At 39.0% G+C, this 20,912-nt stretch overlaps 5 protein-coding genes and 1 long non-coding RNA gene across 6 annotated transcripts; 5 read left to right on the top strand and 1 right to left on the bottom strand.

Annotated features, from left to right (window-relative positions):
• Window positions 1–249: 249 nt before the first annotated feature.
• Window positions 250–3,928, top strand: LOC126318237 (uncharacterized RNA pseudouridine synthase aq_1758-like). The gene is made up of 3 exons (XM_049993252.1): window positions 250–477; window positions 574–688; window positions 878–3,928. The coding sequence occupies exons 1-3, from the start codon at window positions 295–297 to the stop codon at window positions 1,594–1,596; spliced, it is 1,017 nt and encodes a 338-aa protein (XP_049849209.1). The 5' UTR covers window positions 250–294; the 3' UTR covers window positions 1,597–3,928.
• On the bottom strand, window positions 1,870–3,134 carry LOC126318238 (probable splicing factor YJU2B). Its single transcript, XM_049993253.1, has 2 exons — window positions 3,049–3,134; window positions 1,870–2,859 (listed from the first exon to the last, which is right to left on the bottom strand). Exons 1-2 carry the CDS (start codon window positions 3,049–3,051, stop codon window positions 1,870–1,872), a joined length of 993 nt encoding a protein of 330 aa, XP_049849210.1. The 5' UTR covers window positions 3,052–3,134.
• A 417-nt stretch (window positions 3,929–4,345) lies between the features above and the next one.
• On the top strand, window positions 4,346–6,635 carry LOC126318236 (AP-4 complex subunit beta-like). The gene is made up of 2 exons (XM_049993251.1): window positions 4,346–4,562; window positions 4,706–6,635. Exons 1-2 carry the CDS (start codon window positions 4,386–4,388, stop codon window positions 6,527–6,529), a joined length of 2,001 nt encoding a protein of 666 aa, XP_049849208.1. The 5' UTR covers window positions 4,346–4,385; the 3' UTR covers window positions 6,530–6,635.
• Window positions 6,636–11,963: 5,328 nt separating this feature from the next.
• LOC126318235 (uncharacterized) lies at window positions 11,964–14,519 on the top strand. Its single transcript, XM_049993250.1, has 4 exons — window positions 11,964–12,373; window positions 12,471–12,567; window positions 12,668–13,041; window positions 13,135–14,519. Exons 1-4 carry the CDS (start codon window positions 12,349–12,351, stop codon window positions 14,145–14,147), a joined length of 1,509 nt encoding a protein of 502 aa, XP_049849207.1. The 5' UTR covers window positions 11,964–12,348; the 3' UTR covers window positions 14,148–14,519.
• A 1,683-nt stretch (window positions 14,520–16,202) lies between these two features.
• Window positions 16,203–17,582, top strand: LOC126318225 (uncharacterized). Its single transcript, XR_007557221.1, has 3 exons — window positions 16,203–16,589; window positions 16,815–17,013; window positions 17,105–17,582. It is a non-coding gene; the product is annotated as an uncharacterized LOC126318225 (long non-coding RNA).
• A 1,638-nt stretch (window positions 17,583–19,220) lies between these two features.
• LOC126318223 (N-alpha-acetyltransferase daf-31-like) lies at window positions 19,221–20,207 on the top strand. Its single transcript, XM_049993241.1, has 5 exons — window positions 19,221–19,289; window positions 19,377–19,534; window positions 19,596–19,699; window positions 19,806–19,908; window positions 19,978–20,207. The coding sequence occupies exons 1-5, from the start codon at window positions 19,266–19,268 to the stop codon at window positions 20,069–20,071; spliced, it is 483 nt and encodes a 160-aa protein (XP_049849198.1). The 5' UTR covers window positions 19,221–19,265; the 3' UTR covers window positions 20,072–20,207.
• The last annotated feature ends 705 nt before the right edge of the window (window positions 20,208–20,912 follow it).

The following is a 20,912-nucleotide window of genomic DNA, read 5'->3' as shown; positions in this document are numbered from 1 at the left end:
ATAGCCTCCGTGTTTTTTTAACCAATAAAAAAAATTGTTTTTGATAGAGTTAGTGAGAAAAAAAGTAAAAAAGCCTATCTAAAAGACAAGATACAGTCCACCGTTTTCTTACAGCCGTATACTTCATCTTGAAATAGAAGAAAGGGAAATGCTATATTTCATCTGTGGTCAGCCTGTGACTCTCTTGTCTAAAAATGTTTTTCGAAAAAATGGCACAATCTTTTTAACCCTTTATACGCATTTTTTTTTAAGCCTTGATCAAAACGAAACGATAGACTTTATGGCACCAACGGAATGAGGGATGAACGAGAGGAAGGCACCTTCATCGTGGTCAACGCACCCCCAGAACTTGCTTTTAGCGAACGCGTCGACAAATGGTTGTTCTCGGCAACTGAATTAAGCCGGGGGCGAATTCAACATCTTTTGGAAGAACATAAAATAATCCGCAACGGTCAAATATGCAAAAAAAAAGATAAGGTACAGATAGCGTGACCGGATCGAAACGAGACGATCTGAGTACAAGCCCTTGTATTTCAAATATTTACGGAGAACGTGTCTGTGTTAAAATTCAAGGTTCGAGCGATGGACGAGTTTAAAATTTTTTTGAACGAAGATCTCGTCCTGAAACCTGTCGACATGCCGCTAGAAATTGTCTACCAAGACGAGCACATAGCGGTGATTAATAAAGGTACGCATAGGGGAAAACTGAAGCAAGCGCCCAAGCAATTTCGACGTTCGTAAGAGGGATTTTGAAGATGATGCTTCAGCGTCTCTTAGAAGTGTGTAGAATCAACACGAATACTGAAATCCATCAGGTCAAAGTTGCAAGTACCATCACGTTTTTTGACGCTAACGGTATTTGTACGTTAATGGGAAGAGGCTGGCATACCGGTGCATCCAGGGGAAGGTGAAGATGCGAATGCCAAAGTAACGCTCGTTCATATATTACTACATCATTTTCCCGGCCAACTTTCCTCGGGAGAAGGACCGATGCGCCCGGGAATTGTCCACCGGTTGGACAAGGACACATCCGGTCTATTGGTCGTTTGCAAGACTAATCTGGCCCATATGACACTGAAGGAGATGTTAAAGACGCAAAAGCCCGCCGATTTTGAAAAGGGCTATTGGGCGCTGGTGAATGGAAAAGTGAATTCGGGAGGGTCGATTGAAGATCCGATCATGCGTCATCCAGGCAAGAACAAAGGCCAAAAAATGATGGTGTGCAGGGCACACCAACGAGACAAGGGAAAGAACGCGCACACCGAGTATTCTGTTAAGAAATGTTGGCAAGTAGGCAAAGCCACATTTTACACGCTTCTCGATATCAGAATATTCACAGGACGTACACATCAAATTCGAGTACACATGGCATCAATTTCGCACCCGGTAGTAGGCGACGCGATCTATGGTTCGAGAAAGAGTAAAACAGGGGCATTGCTACTGCTTGCAAAGAGGTTGGTATTCAGGCATCCCATAACAAAAGAAAGAATCGAGCTTGTAGCGAAAAATCCGGATTATTTTGAAAATTTTATGGCCGAATTAGATAGAATAGAAGAAAATTTTAAAAATTCAAACTTGTCAGAAGAGGTTGAATAGTATTTACATCATCATGAAACGTCAAGATGTTCATAGGACGCGTTGTTCAGTAGTCGCCAAAAATTGCATGAAAAACCTATCAAGTACTATTTTGTACCTGTTTTTTTAACATCGCGCCATGCCAACACAAATATTCCCAAAACGATGAAAATCCTGCGTCTTTTCCCTCAGTCATTTGTCACGATGCATTCGCATTATACTCCAGAAATTTGGGGTCTGATTACATACATGTCTCTATCCTACACTTGCTCTATATGTTTTTGATCTCTTCTTCTACTTCTGAACCTCAAAATTGTCCTTTCCTTTGACGGCAGGTCCGATTACCGACATGAACTTCGTATGTTTCAAGCCGAGCTTAGTAGATGTCAATGGCATTTGTTTTTTCTTTAAAATAGTCCAATCTAGACCCTGCCTTCTTAGTTTAGAAACGACCTTTTCCCTTTTTAACGATTGGACTCCAGTTAAAATACTAGACGAGTCAATACAAGATTTCAAACAACAACTCGAATTCGAAGAAACCACCTGCGAAGCTCTCTCTGAGGAGATTCGATTGAATGTCTCCTGAGCTTCTTTCTCGTCCTCTTCAATAAAAGGCAGCAATGTGATTCCGAGACCTCTTTTACGCGTCTCTTCCTCCAAAATCTTGATTTTCTTGCGCTCTCGCCTCATCATACTACGCAAAAGGCGATTGTTGGCTACAGAATCATCGTAACGCTGGTGCGCAACCGACTCGAAGTCGTAGCTTGGACCTTCTTCTATAGGAGAAGATTTGGAATCGCTGTTATCATAAATCTGCTCTACGAATTCAAAAGGGTCAACAGGCTTGTCCGGCGCGCGCGACAGAGATTCGAGGTTCGTGATGCAAGCTCCAAGCTCCTCTTCAACCTTACCATCCTCCGACTCGACCCATTCCACTTTTCGCCTACCTCCTTCAACTACGACAAAATCACTGGTCTTCGGATCCGTCCGAATGACTAGAGTGCCAGCGCACCGGTTGCAACGAAATGAGAAAGAGAAAATAGGACTGGAAAGGTAGGCGCCCGTTTTCTGCTTCTCTGCATTGAACCGACGACCACGAGGAATCATGTCTCCACAGTGATTGCACCACATATTCCAAGGCATCTCAAACCGGATGACCAAAATGCCCTTGTCCAACTTCCTAGCACGACTTCCGTACGGATGCTTCCCATGAAACTTATTAACCGAGCCCTTCTCTGGGTTCCACTCTGGTGGGTAATATTTAGTGCTGGACTTTCTCTCGGCCTGAACAAGAAACGCAAATCAGTCAAACCTGTATACTCGCCTCCTACACAAAAAAAATGTATAAGGGTCAGCCGTGCACACATATCACCTCTATCTACACGTAGAAAATAGAGAGAAATGGCTTTGACCCTCGCAAACGTCTTCAATCACATCTGTCCTATCTCAGTCCTGTGTCACAAATAACTATACCATGGTGCGCGTATGATTTTACAAGTATAACAATCAAGTGTGTATGTATGTTGGTCAGAATTTCCCCCTAAGAGGGCCTCTGTTTCTGGTCAGAAACCTGGGATTCTCAGTTTTATAACAGGCTGCAGCTCCCAGAACCGGTCCTATAGACCTATTACGTCATAAATTCCAAGGCCAACACGCATCAACTCCTCAGACCGTGAGCACAAAATAATTTGTTCTCGAAACTTTTTTAGGCTAAAACACACTCAATCGGCGGTATCCTTACTCACATCCCGGAAAAAATGCCGCAGCAATTGATAGCCCAACCTTCTGAAGCGCAGATCACTCGGTGCGCGGTATCGTCTCCAGCACTTTTCATTCACCCCCTTTGAATTATCACCAGGACAACGGGGAAGTCAGTGGTATGATTTTTCTAGCCAAAAAACTGGGATTCAAGTCAGCGCGGGCATTAACATGTAAACAGAAAACAAAACGCACACAACGAGCGCTGTCAAAAGCCAATTAAGAAAATTGCCAAAATAGAACAGAAGACGCGTCAGAAAAAAAGGCCGTCGTCGTCGAGGACGAATTCGTCAACGGCCAACAGCAATTCGTCATCGAAGAATAGAACAACCGGAAACGTCTCGCAAAATGCGATTGTGCTTCCCCCTTTCATAAAAAGGTTATCAAGTTGAAAACCGCCGAAATACACCTGCTCCCAATGTCTCGTTAAGTGACACAAAATATTTAAATGGGTCGATGTGAGAAATGTTGTCATGAGCCCGCTGTACTGAAGTGTAGACCTAGAAGCCTGGTACAAATGAACTCAAGAGAGCGAGAAATGTGCCTGTGACAGACATACTAAATACATAAAGACAACAAATGATCGGGAGACAAATTTTATAGGACTAGATTTTTTCTGAAGCTTAGACAAGAATGCACAGAGCGAGCACGGTTTGAGAAGGTCGTAAATTTCCGATTGAAAGCCAGGTAATCGAATAAAATATCTTTCTCCTGCATCTGACTGAGTTTGGTAAATTTTGCTCGGGAGGATAGACGTGCTTGCTTTGATAGCGTTTTTTATTTTTTCATTGTACTATGTCCACTGGCTAACGCACTCAACATCATTGAGAGTGCTAGATGAACAAAAGAAACGGACGAACGTGAAGCTAACCCAGGAATCAATCAGGCGAGTCTCCAACACTTAGAATAAGAGGGATATAGAAATTGCATATAACGTACACCTTAAAAAAAAATATGTTGGATTGTGTAAACTGCTATTTGTAGGAGATATTAAATTTTTTCAGGCATAAAACAATTGTTGCTTCGTTAAAGAGCCTCAATGTCATGCCGTAATGTATTCGCCGGAATGTTCGTCGAAATGCAGCAAACTTGTTTATAGGTTGAAGCAAATGCTAGAAAGGGCACTCACGAGGCAAGATTCAAACACGACGTATAATTTAATCAAAGAAACGATAGTTTACATGGAATGTGGCATGGATGTATCTGCCTTGTTTAATGAGGTTATCATGGTATGGGCTATCATCTTTAGGGAACGTAGATTCATTTTTTAGCTTTAGTGCCTCATCAAAAAGATCAAAATCAACAAATAACAATGCATTTTGACGTTGTTCGTATTGTTGAATCACGTAAAAATGCTCTGTTCTAATTCTAGGCATGCGAAACAAATAATTTAAATCAAAAAAAACTTGTCTATCAATACTTGGTCCACCATGCCTACACAAATAGCGAACTGGTTTTGATGGCCGTCAATACCATACAAAAGGACTTTAATTCCAATGTATCTGTCGTTCGGGGTCTAGCTCTGCACTCTGTATGCTCTTTTCAAAATCTAAGTTTTCTGGGATATGTCTTGCCTAACTTGAAAAAGGGCCTGTATGACCAAGATGAATACGTATGTCAGGTCGCTGCATTGGGCTGCTCCAAGCTGTTTCCGATAGCCAAAGAGCAGATTCTACAGTCAGAAATCATCCCGAGGTTAAGAGAACTTGTCTATCATAAAGACCATCTTGTCGCATACAATTCCATGGTTTCTCTAGACAAAATTCTCAAAGATCAGGGCGGTTTCACCGTAGACAACTCAATCACTCTATATTTGCTAAGAAACCTGTTTAAATTTTCGAGCTGGGAAAAAAGTCTCATCATTCGGGTGATTTGCCAAAGCTCTTTAAAACTCAACCATTCGAAAATAATAGACCTGTTCAATCTGCTTGATCCCTACCTGGAAAGTTCAGATCCCATTCAGGTCCTCGCCATATCTAAACTGTTTCTTAAACTGAGTACATACGGAGACATTTATCATCAGCCAGTCGTTAACCGCCTAAAAAAGCCCATGATGAACGCTTTTATCTATGCGAAAACCGATGAAATGGCATTTGTTCTCCTGAAGCACCTTAAATTGTTGGTCTGCGCGGACCCACATTCTTATGCTACAGAAGTTAGACACTTTCTACCCAATCTAGATGATCAAATCTACCAATACACTGTCAAACTTCAAATCCTGCAGTTGCTCATTCCAGTGTTGAATTTAGACCAATTAATTCAACTGGTCATCTGTCTCGCGTGTGTCATTATCCGGGGTACCTCCATTTGTAAATTGGCATGTCAAACCCTGAGCAAGTGTCTGACCAGGTCAGACATAGATCTCCCATACCCAAATTCAGCACTGCTTCAAGATGCCTTTTCGTTCTCACCGCTCCCCTGCCAAGTTCATGCCTCAACACTTAGAGAATATCTCTTGAACAAAGTCATCCTTTTGCTCAACTGTTCCGAAAAAGTGGTCTTAGCTGCTGCATCGCGTTTACTTGTTTGTTTCCTACGAAACGGATGCCTGTCATGCAACGCCTACCTTTTCAACTTCATACCGTGTTCACCACATTTCACTCTAGACCCAGACATTTGCTCGGCTATAATATGGATCATGGGAGAGCTAGGACAACATATCAAAAAATCCACCAAGGTACTCGAGCAAGTAGCTAAAGAGTACTGTCGCCTAACGCCTGTATGCAAATTAGAACTTCTGAACGCGTCAGCCAAACTGTTCTTCAAACGTCCTTCTGTCAGATCTAAATCCACCCTTCTATCTGTCTTGGATCTAGCCGTCCAAGACAGCCTCATACCAGAACTTGTGGAATATGCGCCCATCATCAGCAATTTGATCCGCTTTAACACTCGACTCGCGAAAAGCATTTTCAAAACACCCCAAAACCCAATTTCGTTGAACACCGACATCTTCGACGTCTCTAGCTCCGATCTGCTAAAAAACCATTTCGACACCTTAACCATCGTCCTAGAACAAGGCAAACATGGACGGCTCATCAGACTTAGTGACGAAACTATAAAATCCTCTAACCTCTTTGCTGAATGTCAAAAAATACTCCTCAGCTACAACAAACGTCGAAACCTAATACAGTCTAACCCCACAAATGTACCCTCAGACTCGGACTCGGACGAAGCTATTACTAACCCGACGTCCTAACGGCTGAGACGTTCGCCATCCTAACCAATGTCAAGACAGACAGAAACTGATATTCATTTTGCAAGAAGCCAAAAATATTACAATATACATTTTTTATAAATCATGTCAATAGCTTATTTTTTTCACCGTTAGTATTCGCCTTTGTGTATATTATGTAACGCTGAGTCAGAAGGATAAGGTCGAAAAACACAGAAGTACAAGACAACAGCAACTTGACTGCGTTGTGCTTCAAAATCCACATATTGTCCTGCTCTATCGCTTGAAGTATCTGCTGAAGAAGTGCAAGAACACCGCCAGTGCAATCTAGAATGACGTAATAAGGACTCAGGCCTTCTGCATTTTTACTTTTGTAGTTCTTCCAAACTTGAGGCACATATTTAGACGGTGGTGATCAACACCTTAAAATATCCAATGACGTAAATAAAGGTCAGCCAAGAAAAAGCGCCAAATACAGCACACAAGGCCAAGCTTCCTTGTGCAAGCAGACAAGATATGACGAGCAAGCGCGTCATACCTGACACCGCTTCCCTTCCTTCATAGTAAAACATTTGAGCCAAAACGACATTGATGAAGAAAAAAGCATGAGTGGAGTACACCAAATCGTTGATTTGTATGGGATTCACTAATGAGTCGTGGTTAGGCGACGAGCCAATAGAACTGCGGGCCATAAAATATAGGCCATAGTTGAAAACGAAGTAATTGAAAAAGTCCAGCAGGTTTAGTATAACAAGATCGATAGAAAGACCAGCAACTGATTTTCTTTTGTAATTCAACCAAATCTAGCTTTGAAGAAAGCACGTGTGTTTTGCAAAAAAAAAAAAGTTCGGCTTGGATCAGTCTTTCGATTTCGTTGAGGACAAAATTGATCGGATTCGAATGGTGGAGCCACGAATAGCGACCATTTGGTGTATTCATCTGCTCAGACATACTTGAGGATAAATACTCACTGACCAAGCTATAATGTAGCACCATCCGAATATATCGGCAACAATGCTCTCTGAATTTTTCAAAAATTCAGACTTGTGAGAGTCAGAATCCCGAGGCTTATCAGGCGATAACGACGCCCGACTAAAGCATAGGAGCAAGATGAATGCGAGAAATATCGGCTCGATTGCTCGGAGGCCTCTTTCATGCATCCTCGCAGTACGAAAAAGTAGGTTTTCCAGCACCAAAAAGGTAAGTTTTAGTACTAAAAAAAAGTTTTTTTCTAAGAAGCTATTACGGGCGTTATCTAAGCCCTCAATACAAAAGAATACCGTCTATAGTAGTATGGTATACAATATAGAAAATAATGCGTTTCGTAAAAAAAAGAGGTACGAGCGTTCTCGAATTAGCCGCTGCCGAAAGGGTATTTATAGTGGTCGCGCTTTTATTGATAGTTGTCGTCAGAAATTTTCGCAGTGATACAGGGAGAATAGTAGAGATGCAGTTCCGAAAAATCGTCCAGTGAAAAACGCTCTCCAGAAGGAAATTGGAGCAGTAGTTGCCGCTCCGGGCTTATAATGACAGAATTATTTCCCTCGGGGTTCACGGTGCCTGAGGACTGACACGTATATGGACAACCCGGCTTCTGGTGAGATTCAGCTAGCTCTTTGTGAGGCAACGGCTCGAGTCTTAGATTTGCAGAATTGATGACGGTTCCGTCGGTTTCGACAGGCACGGGCCGATGAATCTTTGTGTCTGCAGAGGTGTACGCTTTTTCGGAAGAGAGTGCAAGTTCAGATGCATAGTCTGCTAAGAGGGGTCTGAAGATGTCATGGGCTTTGACGATAAGATACTTCATAACGCTCAGCATATTGATGAAATTGGCGTTTAGAATTTTAATCGTCCCAGCGCCTGACGCAGGAAAGAGGCGTTCCTGAAATAAGGTGGGTGAGTAAAAAGCGCAGATTAAGTTGCAAAAATTTTTAGACTGGTCATTCTTGAAGAAAGAATTGAAGTCGTCTGACATAGGGTCCACGTGTGCCGTTCTTGAGGGCTTCGAAGGCACGAAATCAGTTGGTTGATCGAGAGAGTTGGAAGATGATAGAGGCCGATAAAAAGACAGACTCGAGAGCTCTAGCGTTCGGAATTGCAACTTTTCGTCTTCTGGTGTAGTCGGTGCGAATTCGATGGAACCTGGCGAGATGGGGTCACCTCTAAAGACGATCGAATGGAAAAATTGAAACAAAATTTTAACCAGGGAGTATACAATTGGTGGAAAGCGCCTTTTGCAAAAAGTTGGATAGGTGATGTTCGGCAGTGGTGTTCTGGTTTGTCTTGTCTACATGATCAAAATCAGCGGTATCGTCTTGGCGAAGAACAAATTTCTCGATGATGTTCAATTTTAGGATTGGCTGGGGTAACTTTGACAGAGCATAGTTTAGCAAAGATAAAAGAACATGTGGAGGATACGCTTCGTAGTTAGTGACGTCGGAATGATAGAGGTCGTTCATGTACTTTCTTTTGGCGGGCTCAACTAGGAAATAATGAGCGCTTAAAAAGGAAGCTGGATCGAGTAGAGAAATTTTTGGCAATAGAGTTTGAATGATCAGAGAAACGGTTGAGTCAACTTTGGTAGCAATTGAAACGTCCGTCCTACCAAAACTAGGACTCGATGCGTTCTGAGGACCAGTCAACAAAGCGTATTCCTGATTTTTTGAATGCGGTTACCCTAGGAGTCGGAAGGTGAACTGTTTTAGATGGCTTTTTGCGCAGGAGATATCTTTTTAAGTACTTGTCAAATGTATGGATCCAACAAAGCTTTCGAACGTTAGACGCGAACTCAATTTTGTACCGTTTGTTCTCTTTCCACAAAATACAGCTTGGCTTCTTCGATTCTAAATAGTTCATCTGCAGGATGAACTCATCGAGATGCAAACATAATAACGGAATGAAATTCGGACCGTTTTTCGTCAAGTAGTACCGATCGTGGGGACGAGAACAAAAAAGCTGATAATCCGTCGAAAATAAAAGAATCGGCTCTTCTTTGCCATCTCTATTTGAAGCATCGGCTCTCTGAAAAACCCCCAGAGTAGACGGCCAATCGTAACAAGAGCTCGGGCTTTGACGAGACGGGTACACCGCAGTATCTGACATATGAAGGCCCGTGTCGCAACTGCAAACAGTCCTGATTGAACGAGTGGAAGAACAGGTATTATTGGTACTCTGACCGTCTTGGTTGAGCGCCGCAGGTTTGACGCATTCTCTAGCTACATCCAGCTGGTCGAGCAAACAGTGATTGAGCATCAACATACGGGAACCAGTTTCCAAAAAGCTAGTCGACATATAAGATGTATGCAAACTCGATGAAGGAGTATTCGAAGCGGTATTAGAGGCCATGTAGTCATACCTTACCAACAAGATGCCTTGGTCGAACATGAGTAGCGAGATATTTTTTAGCTTTTCTCGAGCAATAGTGACAGAAATAGTGTTATCTTCGTATACCAGCTTGCTACCCGGAAGACTGAGAGACTGGCCGAACTTCTCTACTGAAAGCTTCTCCCTTAGGTAATATAGAGATTTTCGATGATATGCCCACTCCCTTGCTTGCATAATGCACTGTATGTTCTTCTGAAACATTGCGAACACAATTACCAGATACTGCTGATCTGGATGAGCGGTATCAGTACAACTAATAAACCTTTGCAAATAATCCAAGTACTTTGGAAGATGATTCAACAGCTCATCATACAGCGCACAAGGAGAAGTGTCCAACAAATCGCATACGTAATCATTGAAGCACGAAGACTTCGATAGATTGCTCTTACTGCGCACCGAGCTGCTTAGCAGCGTACATATTTGACGTGTCTTCCATGTGACTTTTCTATCCAAAATCTCGCCTGAATTCATATACAGTTTATACAAACTTCTAACTGTTTTTTCATCTAACATAATTTTTTCTAGCAAAATAGATGACTTATCATAAGATTTCGCAAATTCATAATACAATCCCATGCTCTCTCCCCAAATTTTCATCAACGCCCCAATATTTTCTGGAGCCAGTTCTAAAATCTCACAGTGCTTCGCCAAATGGCTGACAAACATCAAGTGCTCTTGCGCAATAACATTGTACCTCTGAAGCAAAGTTTTGTATTCATTTATAGTAATAGATGTTATTTTTTTTATGTTGATACCAAGCTCCAATGGCTTCAAAAATACCTGTACGAATGTCTGCAATCTCGAAGCATACACCAATTCCTCAAAAAAAAAATCAAAAAAAGCAGTAGCACGAGGTGATACACAGCTGTCTTGATTCAGTATGCGTATTATATAAGAGGATACACAAGGTGAGCTGACTGCATGGCCAGAATGATGTTTACCTTGGTAGTTACCGGCGCTAGTGCCTTGATATAGATTGGCAGGGCTTGGACTCAAATTGAATTGCGTCTGACCCGGCAGGTTCTTATGTGAACCTGTTTGTATTCCGTATCTGTTCTCATTAGCTTGTGAAGAGGACACCTCGCCTAGTCCGTCGACACAGTTTAGTTAAAATGCATTACTTTACAAAGTTGTGCCTGTTTCGATAAATTTTCGACATCCGTACCAAGATTTAATTCAGGATGTATCCGAGATAGCGGAAACGATTTTGTTTGGTTTAAATTTCTGAAGACATGATAAAGCGTACGAAGAGAATCATAGTGGCTATTGTGAAAAGGAATTAACGCATTTAAAGCGAATAAAACAGAATAAAACACGTTAGCTTTTAATTGACCCTGGCTATTCAGCCCCGGATCGGATATAGAAACACTCTGAAGTTTCATAGACACAGGAAGAGAGTGTGCATCTATCGCAGATTTAGAGAGGAGAAGAAAATTTTCTTCCCCAGACTCTTTATTTATATTTTGGAAGCCAACAGCTGAGTTACATGAGGCAAACACTTGATCGTCTTGAGGCTTTCGTAACGTTGAGTTTTCTACGCTCAAACTCTCAGAGTATTCAGCCATTCCATAAATAAAATAGAACTGAAATATTTCATAGATTAATTCGACGAAAAAATTTTACTGCGTCGACGAATGAGAAAAAAGATAATAATTGCAGGTGAAGAAAAAGCTTATAATTAATCGGTGCGCTTGGTATGCAAGAACGCTCATAGAGGTGGCATCAGAACTGTATGAATTCTCAACATTGTGAGCAGTAAAATGGTCCTACAAATAGAAGAGGTATTTGTCAGCTTTTTTGAGAGTATCAACACAATAGGCAAGCAAATGTGCCCTGGTGAATCAGAAGGATAATTTTTTCATGGCTAAATCAAAATCTAAAATTAAAGCATTTTGACGCATCATTTTCACCTATTTACCAAAAAAATTTAACGGAGTATACGTGACATACAATAGGGATTTTTTAATTTCGAGTTCAGCCAGGAGTACCAAAGTAAGTTAGGAGTGCAGCAGCGCGCGTCTTGAAGGCAAATTCAATTGAAAATTTATAACAAAAGATGCCAGACTAAAATCAGAAAAAGTGTTTGAACAATAAATTTGTATTGCAGATACTCTCTTGTTATATATGATGACCCGCAGGCAAAACGTAGTATTCTCGACGCTCCAAGCCCTTCCCCGAGCTAGTCCGAACAGACTTTAAGAGTAGGTGTGAATGAGCCTTAAATGTTCCGAATAAGGCATCCGCTTATTTAGGCTTATGGACACTCTGAACTCTCAGCATTTATTGACATTCCAGCGGGTATTATATGATGGTTAATGAAATATCATAAAATATCCCCTCTAACGTGATTCATAGAAGTAGAGACAGCTAAAAAAGCTATTGACAAACTAATTTTTAACGAATAAATTAAAAAAATTGAGTGCTATTTTGTTGGTTGTGCCGAGCATACCACAGACGACATGTTAGTACTATTCGAAACATCCGGTGCGTGGTTGGGGCAGAAAAGGCTTAGCGGAAGCTCAGTTCCTTGAAATTTTACCACCATTAAATAGTTTGACGAATTTCTGACCCATATGTTAAGCGGGATTTGCCTTGTTTAAGCTTAAAGACGATGGCGTTTTAAAGAAGCCCGAAAAGCTCTATGACCGCTTTAGAAAGATCGAATCGGCAAGAAAGCTGTATGTCTCGAAAGTTTGGCTATAAAGCGTCTATCTACATCGAACCGGATATTTTTGATTCTGAGATTCTTATTTGTTGTTTTTGTCCGTCATCTGTTAGCGTCTCCTTGAAGAGCTTCTTAAAATTTGAGAACCTTACCGATGCGCTCGAGACGGTAACGGCCTTGATGGAAGGGAAGGCGAATTCAACCCTTAGAAATTTTTTAAAGTCGACTGTTAAAACTGAGAAGCTTGCCGTCGGTGATCTCAAGTTGGCAGCTTCTATTAACAAAAAACTGAAAATAGACTGTGTCTATGATAACACTGTCACAGAGTTGATGAGATGCATTCGCTTTCAATTTCAGGATTTGCTGTCTACCGAGTTTCCAGAGAAAAACTTGCAGGCAATGAATTTGGGCTTGGCGCATTCCTTGTCGCGGTATAAAATAAAATTTTCTCCCGACAAAGTGGATGCAATGATCGTTCAAGCAGTGGGTATGTGCTAACGAAGTTTCTATAGACTTTTACCAAATCGGTATCCAAAAATTTTCACCTCTTCTATCACTTTCTAACCGTTTCCACCAAAAGGCATCTTAGATGACCTAGACAAGGAACTCAATATTTATATAATGCGTGCCAGAGAATGGTATGGATACCATTTTCCTGAATTGACCAAAATTGTCCCTGACAATAACACGTATATCAGAGTGATCCGCGCATTAGGTGATCGTCAAACCGCTAACAGCAAGGATCTTACCGATGTTGTGGACGAAGAAACTGCCGAAAAAATCAAGCTCGCAGCGAACATTTCAATGGGTACCGAGGTTTCTTCGGAAGACATGTTTCATATCCAGGCTCTAGTAAATGAAATTCTTGACTTGGTAGAGTATCGTGAATATCTATGGGACTATCTGAAAAACCGTATGATTGCTATGGCACCCAACTTGACGATGATAGTAGGTGAACTACTAGGCGCTCGATTGATTGCTCACGCCGGATCACTCATGAACCTAGCCAAGTATCCAGCCTCTACTATACAAATATTAGGTGCCGAAAAAGCCCTGTTTCGTGCTATAAAAGCTTCCAAACCGACACCTAAATACGGGTATCTCTACCATGCTAGCTTGGTGGGTCAGACAAACCCAAAGTACAAAGGTAAGATCTCGCGTGTTGTGGCCAACAAAGCAGCTCTGTCTGTACGCGTCGATGCATTAGGCGATACTATCACAAATGAAGTCGGGTCTGAATCTCTTCTACAAATTCAAAACATGATGATGAACCTAGAAAACAGAGACGCCCAAGGTATTCAAAGAACTCTCTCAAGACCTAGTTTCCAAGCATACCAGCGACCATCAGAACCTGTTTCTACTTACAATACCAAAAGCGATTCTACATTACCTTCTAACCCAAAAAAACGACCAAAAATCAATCTAAACGGGACATGCAATGGCGCTCAAGACGACCTCCAAGCATCAGAAGAACCTGCAACCCATAAAAAACGAAAACGCGAATCTTCAAAAAAAGACAAGGCCTCTGAAACGGATTCACCAAAAAAAAAGCACAAAGAGCACAAAAAAGACAAAACTAAGAAAAAAGACTAAATTGTTCAAGCAGAATTTACCCCAATTTGGCCATAGTATTCGCGTTTCAATCCTGTAACCCGTCTATTATTGTATTCATGTCACAAGCTTTCAAGTATATTTAGGTAATTGGCGGTTTTTTATGTATTCTACAGAAATTTTTATGCAACTTGAGAAAATTACATTGGCTTCGCAACGCCAATAATTTGCTTTTCCAGAATGCACTTTACTGCATGCTAATATATGCATTAAAATGCAAAACATACGGATTACATAAGTTTTGATTATAGTGAAAGCTAAACCTTGTCAGTATGCACTCTATTCGCTACGATCGTTTTGAACGCTGTCATCGAGCTCAAAAAAACCCTCATTGAATTCAGGTAATAGCCATATTAAAATCCTACCTTTTCCTGATACTTTTTAACACCCAACGTAATTTTTTAGTTCAAATCAAGAAACTGTTGCAACACACCTCTTGAGTAAATGCTTTATTTTCACTTTTGCTAGCGTGCTGCTGTATTGAGTTATTTTTGAAACATAAATCAGATTTTTTATATGTTGCCCAGCATCTTACATTAAAACATTTCAACTGCTCAACTATAACGTATTTTGCTCTGTTTTATGAATTTACTATACCATTTTCAGAGTTCTACTTTCTTGTTTTTTGAATTAGCAAAATACTTCAATGAATCAAAGGATTCACTTGATAGCATAGCTGGTGACAACCAGAAGACGGGCTTGAATAACAAACTGAAATTATTAAAAATTAATTATTTGCACGTTTTGTGCCGGAAATATCTGTTTCGAAAGACTGAAATCTTTATAATATTATACAATCAGGTAAGATGGTTAGCTGGTGCTTCGGTAAAAGCAAAAATCAGTGAGCACAGCGTTTTCATAGAAACTGCTTAAATCATTGACTTCTGATCTAAAAATAGCTTAATTCTAAAAAATTGTCCATCGATTTGCGGGCTACGACAGCATGGTCCTTGCATAACATAAAGACCACCTCCATCAAGATTCTGCGAATCTTGCTTTTATACATAAACAGAACTAATACGTTGATAATTTTAGTATAGCTCATCAAGCTAATTTTTATAGAAAATAAAATAAGATGGTAATTGTCGAGTTCGTGTTGACATATGTATCAAGTTCCATCCAGTTGACACCTAGCGTTTGTAGCTTAACACAGAACCGCCGTAGCCAAATCCCTTTAGCAATTCTAGATCACATTTTAAGCGAAAATTGAAGCGAAGCTAACAGGAAATACTACGAAAGTTATGACAAAAAGTCTCAATACGAAAACGAATTATTAGCCGATAAAGCGCATTCTGTTTAAGCCAATTAAAAAATTAGAAAAATTATTAATTGCTCAGATATCTAAATTTTAATCAATCTTCAAACTCTATTTGCGTTGTACGAATCTAGTTGAGTGTTTTTTAATATAGGGCTGATTAGCAAAGTTGTATTTAGAGTATGAAAATTCAAATTCCATTTCCTGTTGCTTTTTTGATTGTAATCACAAATAAGCATCAAAATCTATACGTCAAACCGAGTTCTGCCTTGATTCAGCTCTGTGTCATCAGTTTTTTAAGTCATATTTGATTATGAATCGTATGTTTTTGCAAATATCACTGCTCACCAAATCAATAACATTGCTTTTCGATTTAGAAGCTGTGTTTTTTGTGTTTTATATAATCAAATTATAGAATAGTAGACCATGTTTTTTGCTTAACTAAATTCCTGCTTTCGTCAGGTATATATTTATGTTGTGTTCAAGGAACTGTGATGTTTCAAAAGCATATTTCAGATCCAACGAGCCTTGGTTATATTGTACTTGATAAATTACATTATTTTTATTAAAAAATATAAAATTTCGAATAAAATAATAAGGGATATAAGTTAATTAATTGGATAAAAGCACGCCTTTAAAAGTGTTCTTATTATGGTTACAGAAAAAGCCAATTTTGATCTTTGGCTTTTTTTGGAGAGTTAAAAAGCGATACAACAATTCGAACTACGCTTAAAATAATATTTTAAATTATAATAAATATATTTTATTTTTTTTAGAATAACAAAAAACGCTGTATTAGTAGGTGTCATTCATGTGTTATGGATCGAGCCAAAAAAAATCATGTGACTGAAACTGAAGACTTTGGCGAAATGACAAACGTAACTTCAGTGCACGATTATTCCAGATATGAAATTCAGAGAAAGATACGAGGCGGCTGTATTGTCGAAGATGAGCCAAATGACAGAAGCATTAATCTCTGGTCAGAAGATGGTCCATTTTATGAAAAGCTCAAGGAAGTAAAATCTCATGATAATTCTGCGTTTTTCTTGGACTTGTTTTGGAAACATCAAAAAACACAAATGGAATTGATAAGTTTAAGTTCAATTCAAAAGCATGCTTTTCCTCTGAAACGAATAAGGAAAATTATAAAATCAGATGAAGATGTCAGAGTATGTGGAATCAGTATAATAGCAAGGCGACAAAAAAAAATAATTTATAGGATAAAAAGCAAAGGCAAATTTGAATATCAGAACAAAAGTGCCTAGTAATTTTCGGCTATTTATTCCTAATAATGTTTATTTTCTATTTGTTTAGCTTTAAAATTTATAAATCGAATTGAACGTTACAAAAAATTGGATTTACACAAATTTCGCTAACTGTGATATTTATTGAAGAAAGCAAAGCAACGTGTTGCAGCAGAGGTCGTTGATTTATTAGCAAAAGCTTGCGAAATGTTTGTGAGTGAGCTTACGCTATTGGCTTGGTTTGTGATTGGGCACCGCACCCTACGAAAAGATGATATTGCTAAGGCAATTTCAAATTCTGTAACACATGACTTTCTTGTAGACATAGTCTCCACCGAAAGAAAAAAATGTACGCTATAGTTTTATGTTATAGTCAAGCTATTAAAGATATTTGATTATACTAATAGCAAATATTACGTTATGAACTTGACTGTAACTAGGATTATAAATTTAAGCCCTATGATCACGGATTTTCCGGCACTATACGGAAATGGGAATCCCTCTGAATCCAAGACATTGAAAAATGCAGACAATATCATAGAGAATAATATGCGAGAACTAAGAGGTGATACAAGATATATGTCATTTTTTGCGAGTTACAGCAAAAAGTTTAACTGATTATCAAAACCGTCGAAACGGATTTCGATGGATTTATTTCAACTCTTCTCTTCTCTAACACAGGCATCTTATCATAGCCTTTAAAACATTAAATCATGGTATACAGGAACATAATAAATCGTTTCACTTTCCGTGAAAATAGAGAATGAAAAGCACAAGCGGGTTTCAAATTGGTAATGAAAAATAAGCACAATCAACAAAATGTTAAAAGTCTCACCGCTGTTTTAACAGCTTTTAAATATGCAATTTTTGTAACTACAATAGTATTACTATTTAGCCTTAGATAATACTATAAGTAAAGCAGAGCGATTTCATATGAAGCCATAAATTGGGGTTTATATGCTTACTATTTTACTGCAAGCGACAAACGTACTTCCTGAATTTGTGCTATTTAAAATTATATGTTACTTTAATTGATATGCCAATAATATTTTTCAAATACGATAATGCAAAGTAAACTAAATTTTGAAATTCTGGTTTCGTTTTTTAACGATGGTCCTTTTTCTTGAAAGCTGCAGCAATCAAATAGCGAATTCAAGTTTGTAGACTTGAAACCCTTTTATCTTGCACCTTCTAGCTATAATATAGGTAGTGTGTTAAATCTTTCTATTATAAAGCCTATTATTTTTGAACACAGGTCGCCAATCATGAAATCATTGTTACGTTTGATACCTCAGCTCAGAAATTTTTTTAATTTTTGACACTGTACGTTTATTGTATTTTTTTGCGTTAGTATATGCATTCTGGCATTCAGTTACCTAAAGGTAATGGATAATTTCAGAACACTCTTGTAATCTGCTGGATTCATATGGACGCATTGTGAATTTTTAATGTTGAAAAGTCACTACTATTTTATCAATGCCCTTCTATTCATTTTGTTTGTTTCCTCATCTTATTTTCATGATTTGCCCAGGTCACATTTTGTAGAAATTGCTATAACACGTTCATCAGTATCATTTTTGATAGTGAACATGCACGTGAAGCCATTTAATATTTTTAGAATTCACCCTTATAAAGCAGGGAAATATTGGTGGAAAGGGCAAAAACGTGTCACTCATACCTTTTTTAGGAGAGAAAAATGACGAAAAAAAAGAGCAGAGCTCGAATGATTGTACCATAAATTAGGAATCCAAAATTTTTTGATTTTATATAAAAACCAAAGGCTGGATAGACCGTCAATACTGGCTTTTAAAACTATAGAAATGAGCCGACTGTCTGTAGGGTATTTCTGTATAATAAAACTGCTTAATAGGAAAAACTGCAAGCAAACTTTTTTTGAATACTGAGGATGAAAGTTGAGGTAACAGTGTCAACAGTGCTGGCAAGAGCAGGTTTCAAGTCTGAAGTAAAGAAAAAAGTTATAGAGATGTGACGACCATGAAGTTAAGGCGACGATGAAATAATGGCTGAGCGCAAGGAAACTGAAGTAATGGCTGAGCGTAAGGAAACCAAAGGCTGGCACATGCCTTCTCTTCTAAATAATATTAGAGCGGTACTAAAGAAGTTATAAATGCTTAGCACAATGAACAAACATCAAACATTGTTGAATTTGATGTATTATTTGCATCTAAAAGCATTTATAGTAGACACCTCAAAAAAAGGAATTTAAGCCAAAATCAGATTTGAAAATGTTTTTGAAAACTACTGTGAGCTTTATACAATTAGGCAGAAGTAGAAAATAATGCCAATCAGGTGGTTCAGCCTACCAATAGCATAGACAACGATTGCTATTCGATTCAAGGAAACATCACTCAGAAAATACATCAGACATAAAAACTGCTAGAATTAATTGAGATACGGTACAGAATATCCTCAATTGGATGTATTGTATTGAAAAAACTAAATTTAGTGAATTTTTGATCTTTGGTAAGATCAGATCGTTAAATCAAAAAAAAAAATTCTACGGCAATCTTCGTTGTCGCTGTCGATTGTGCGAAAGCAATTAAAAGTTATTTATTCGGTCTGTGTTTTCCGCATTTCACCATGATCACAATTCGAAGAGCTCGTGTATGAAAAGAATTAGTATGCATTTTAGCTTCTCACTTATCACTTCTCCTAATAGTTTGTTCAAAAAATGACTGCTCCCTACTCTAGTGTGATGACCTCTTGAAGATGCAGCAAGCCAACCTACTTTGCTTGCCAGAAAACTACCAATTTAAATATTATTTGTACCATATCCTGACCTGGCCGCAGCTATCTCAAGTGGCCATTGACTCAAAAAGTAATGTAGTGGGCTATGTTCTCGCAAAAATGTGCGTTTTCTTTGTGAAAGAAATGCACATCTAAAAAGAAGCCTTATGTTTTTATTTTAAGGGATGAAGAAGAAACAACATATCCGCATGGGCATGTCACCTCCCTGGCAATTCTCAGATCATACAGGAGACTGGGGTTGGCAACAAATCTAATGAAGCTATCTCGTACGTGATTAAATGCTAGGCGTCAGACATTGCGATGACGTCGTTCGATATTTTTTTATCATGGCAGGTTTGATTTACCCATTTTGTGTATGTTTTTTTGTTTTAGAGAAAACGATGCGTGAAGTGTACAATGCACAATATTGCCTTTTGCACGTTCGTAAAGGAAACAAGGCAGCATTGAAGTTATATCAAAATACACTTGGATTTAAGTACGCAAACTCTTTTTCTGTTCCTTACAATATGTTAGTACATACCTCTGATATTAAGTTTCGCCAAAGAATTCACAGTGTTGAGCTAAAATACTACGCAGATGGAGAAGATGCATATTGCATGAAAAAAGTTTTCGGTCAGACCAAAGAAAAGTCAGACTAGAAGCAAGCCAAGTAGGGTGTTAGTTTAAATATTGTTCTTGATGAGCGGAATGCTGAATCTGTAAATGTGAGACCCGATACTTCGTGGTCGTGTTATGAACACATATTCAAATAAAAAATATTATATAGCAAACAAAGCATCTTCTTCTGAAGAGCGGTTTAAACATTAAATACCGTATTAGCGAGGGAATGCTCAAACAATAAAAAAAGTAGAACTCGTCACAGGGCTTGCTTCAGATTTTGGGTTTTGAGTTTACGGGCTGATTTTTGTCCAAAAAAAACATCTATTGCAGTAAGATTTCACAAGTTGGTCGACCTTCGATAGCTTCGAATTTAAACGCCTCTGTTGTGAAAACATGCGATAGTGGCAAAAATCTTGCATACAAAACGCAAAGAGCTGAACGTCTACCATAATTCAATTAATAAAAAATAGCTTGGATAATGGAACCATCTTCGTGCGTTACAGAGCTATAGCTAGCATTGTGTTTTCTTATGTTCGAGCCGGTTATTCAAGTATACAGAAAACAAAAGCAAGGATTCAAATGGTAGTTACAAATTCTGACAAAAGAAAAATTGAAGACTTCTATGGAATTGCATTCAGTTGTGACGATGTGCGTGCATATGGAAGAACAGGAGGAGAAATTTTCGGTGTTGTCGAATTTATGCGAGGAAAGTCCGCTGGTTAGAACAGCTTAGGCAGTCGTGCTGACGATAGAGTGACTGAAGTGTTCGTTAGCTTTCGAGGCGATGAGTTGAAGAACGGCTTGGCGTCCGTCCTAGATGGAAATATGTTGGACCAGTACGACACAAGATGAATGGCAAATTAATGGAATTTGTGAAAT

The sequence above is a fragment of the Schistocerca gregaria genome, unplaced genomic scaffold (assembly GCF_023897955.1).
Source record: "Schistocerca gregaria isolate iqSchGreg1 unplaced genomic scaffold, iqSchGreg1.2 ptg000659l, whole genome shotgun sequence".
Classification (NCBI taxonomy): Eukaryota; Metazoa; Arthropoda; class Insecta; order Orthoptera; family Acrididae; genus Schistocerca; species Schistocerca gregaria.
This window is presented reverse-complemented; position numbering and strand designations above follow the sequence as displayed.

What these genes read in the sequence shown, in the direction of transcription:
- LOC126318223 (XM_049993241.1), top strand. Translation starts at nt 19,266, where the DNA reads ATGATCACAATTCGAAGAGCTCGT. An exon ending in TCACAATTCGAAGAGCTCGT is followed by an intron (nt 19,290 to 19,376) that starts GTATGAAAAGAA and finishes TCCCTACTCTAG; the next exon opens with TGTGATGACCTCTTGAAGAT. An exon ending in CAAAATACACTTGGATTTAA is followed by an intron (nt 19,909 to 19,977) that starts GTACGCAAACTC and finishes GTTTCGCCAAAG; the next exon opens with AATTCACAGTGTTGAGCTAA.
- LOC126318237 (XM_049993252.1), top strand. Translation starts at nt 295, where the DNA reads ATGAGGGATGAACGAGAGGAAGGCACCTTCATCGTGGTCAACGCACCC. An exon ending in TATGCAAAAAAAAAGATAAG is followed by an intron (nt 478 to 573) that starts GTACAGATAGCG and finishes TTAAAATTCAAG; the next exon opens with GTTCGAGCGATGGACGAGTT. An exon ending in CATAGCGGTGATTAATAAAG is followed by an intron (nt 689 to 877) that starts GTACGCATAGGG and finishes GTTAATGGGAAG; the next exon opens with AGGCTGGCATACCGGTGCAT.
- LOC126318236 (XM_049993251.1), top strand. Translation starts at nt 4,386, where the DNA reads ATGTATTCGCCGGAATGTTCGTCGAAATGCAGCAAACTTGTTTATAGG. An exon ending in TGTTTAATGAGGTTATCATG is followed by an intron (nt 4,563 to 4,705) that starts GTATGGGCTATC and finishes TTCTAATTCTAG; the next exon opens with GCATGCGAAACAAATAATTT.
- LOC126318235 (XM_049993250.1), top strand. Translation starts at nt 12,349, where the DNA reads ATGTTAGTACTATTCGAAACATCCG. An exon ending in AGTACTATTCGAAACATCCG is followed by an intron (nt 12,374 to 12,470) that starts GTGCGTGGTTGG and finishes CCATATGTTAAG; the next exon opens with CGGGATTTGCCTTGTTTAAG. An exon ending in AATGATCGTTCAAGCAGTGG is followed by an intron (nt 13,042 to 13,134) that starts GTATGTGCTAAC and finishes TTCCACCAAAAG; the next exon opens with GCATCTTAGATGACCTAGAC.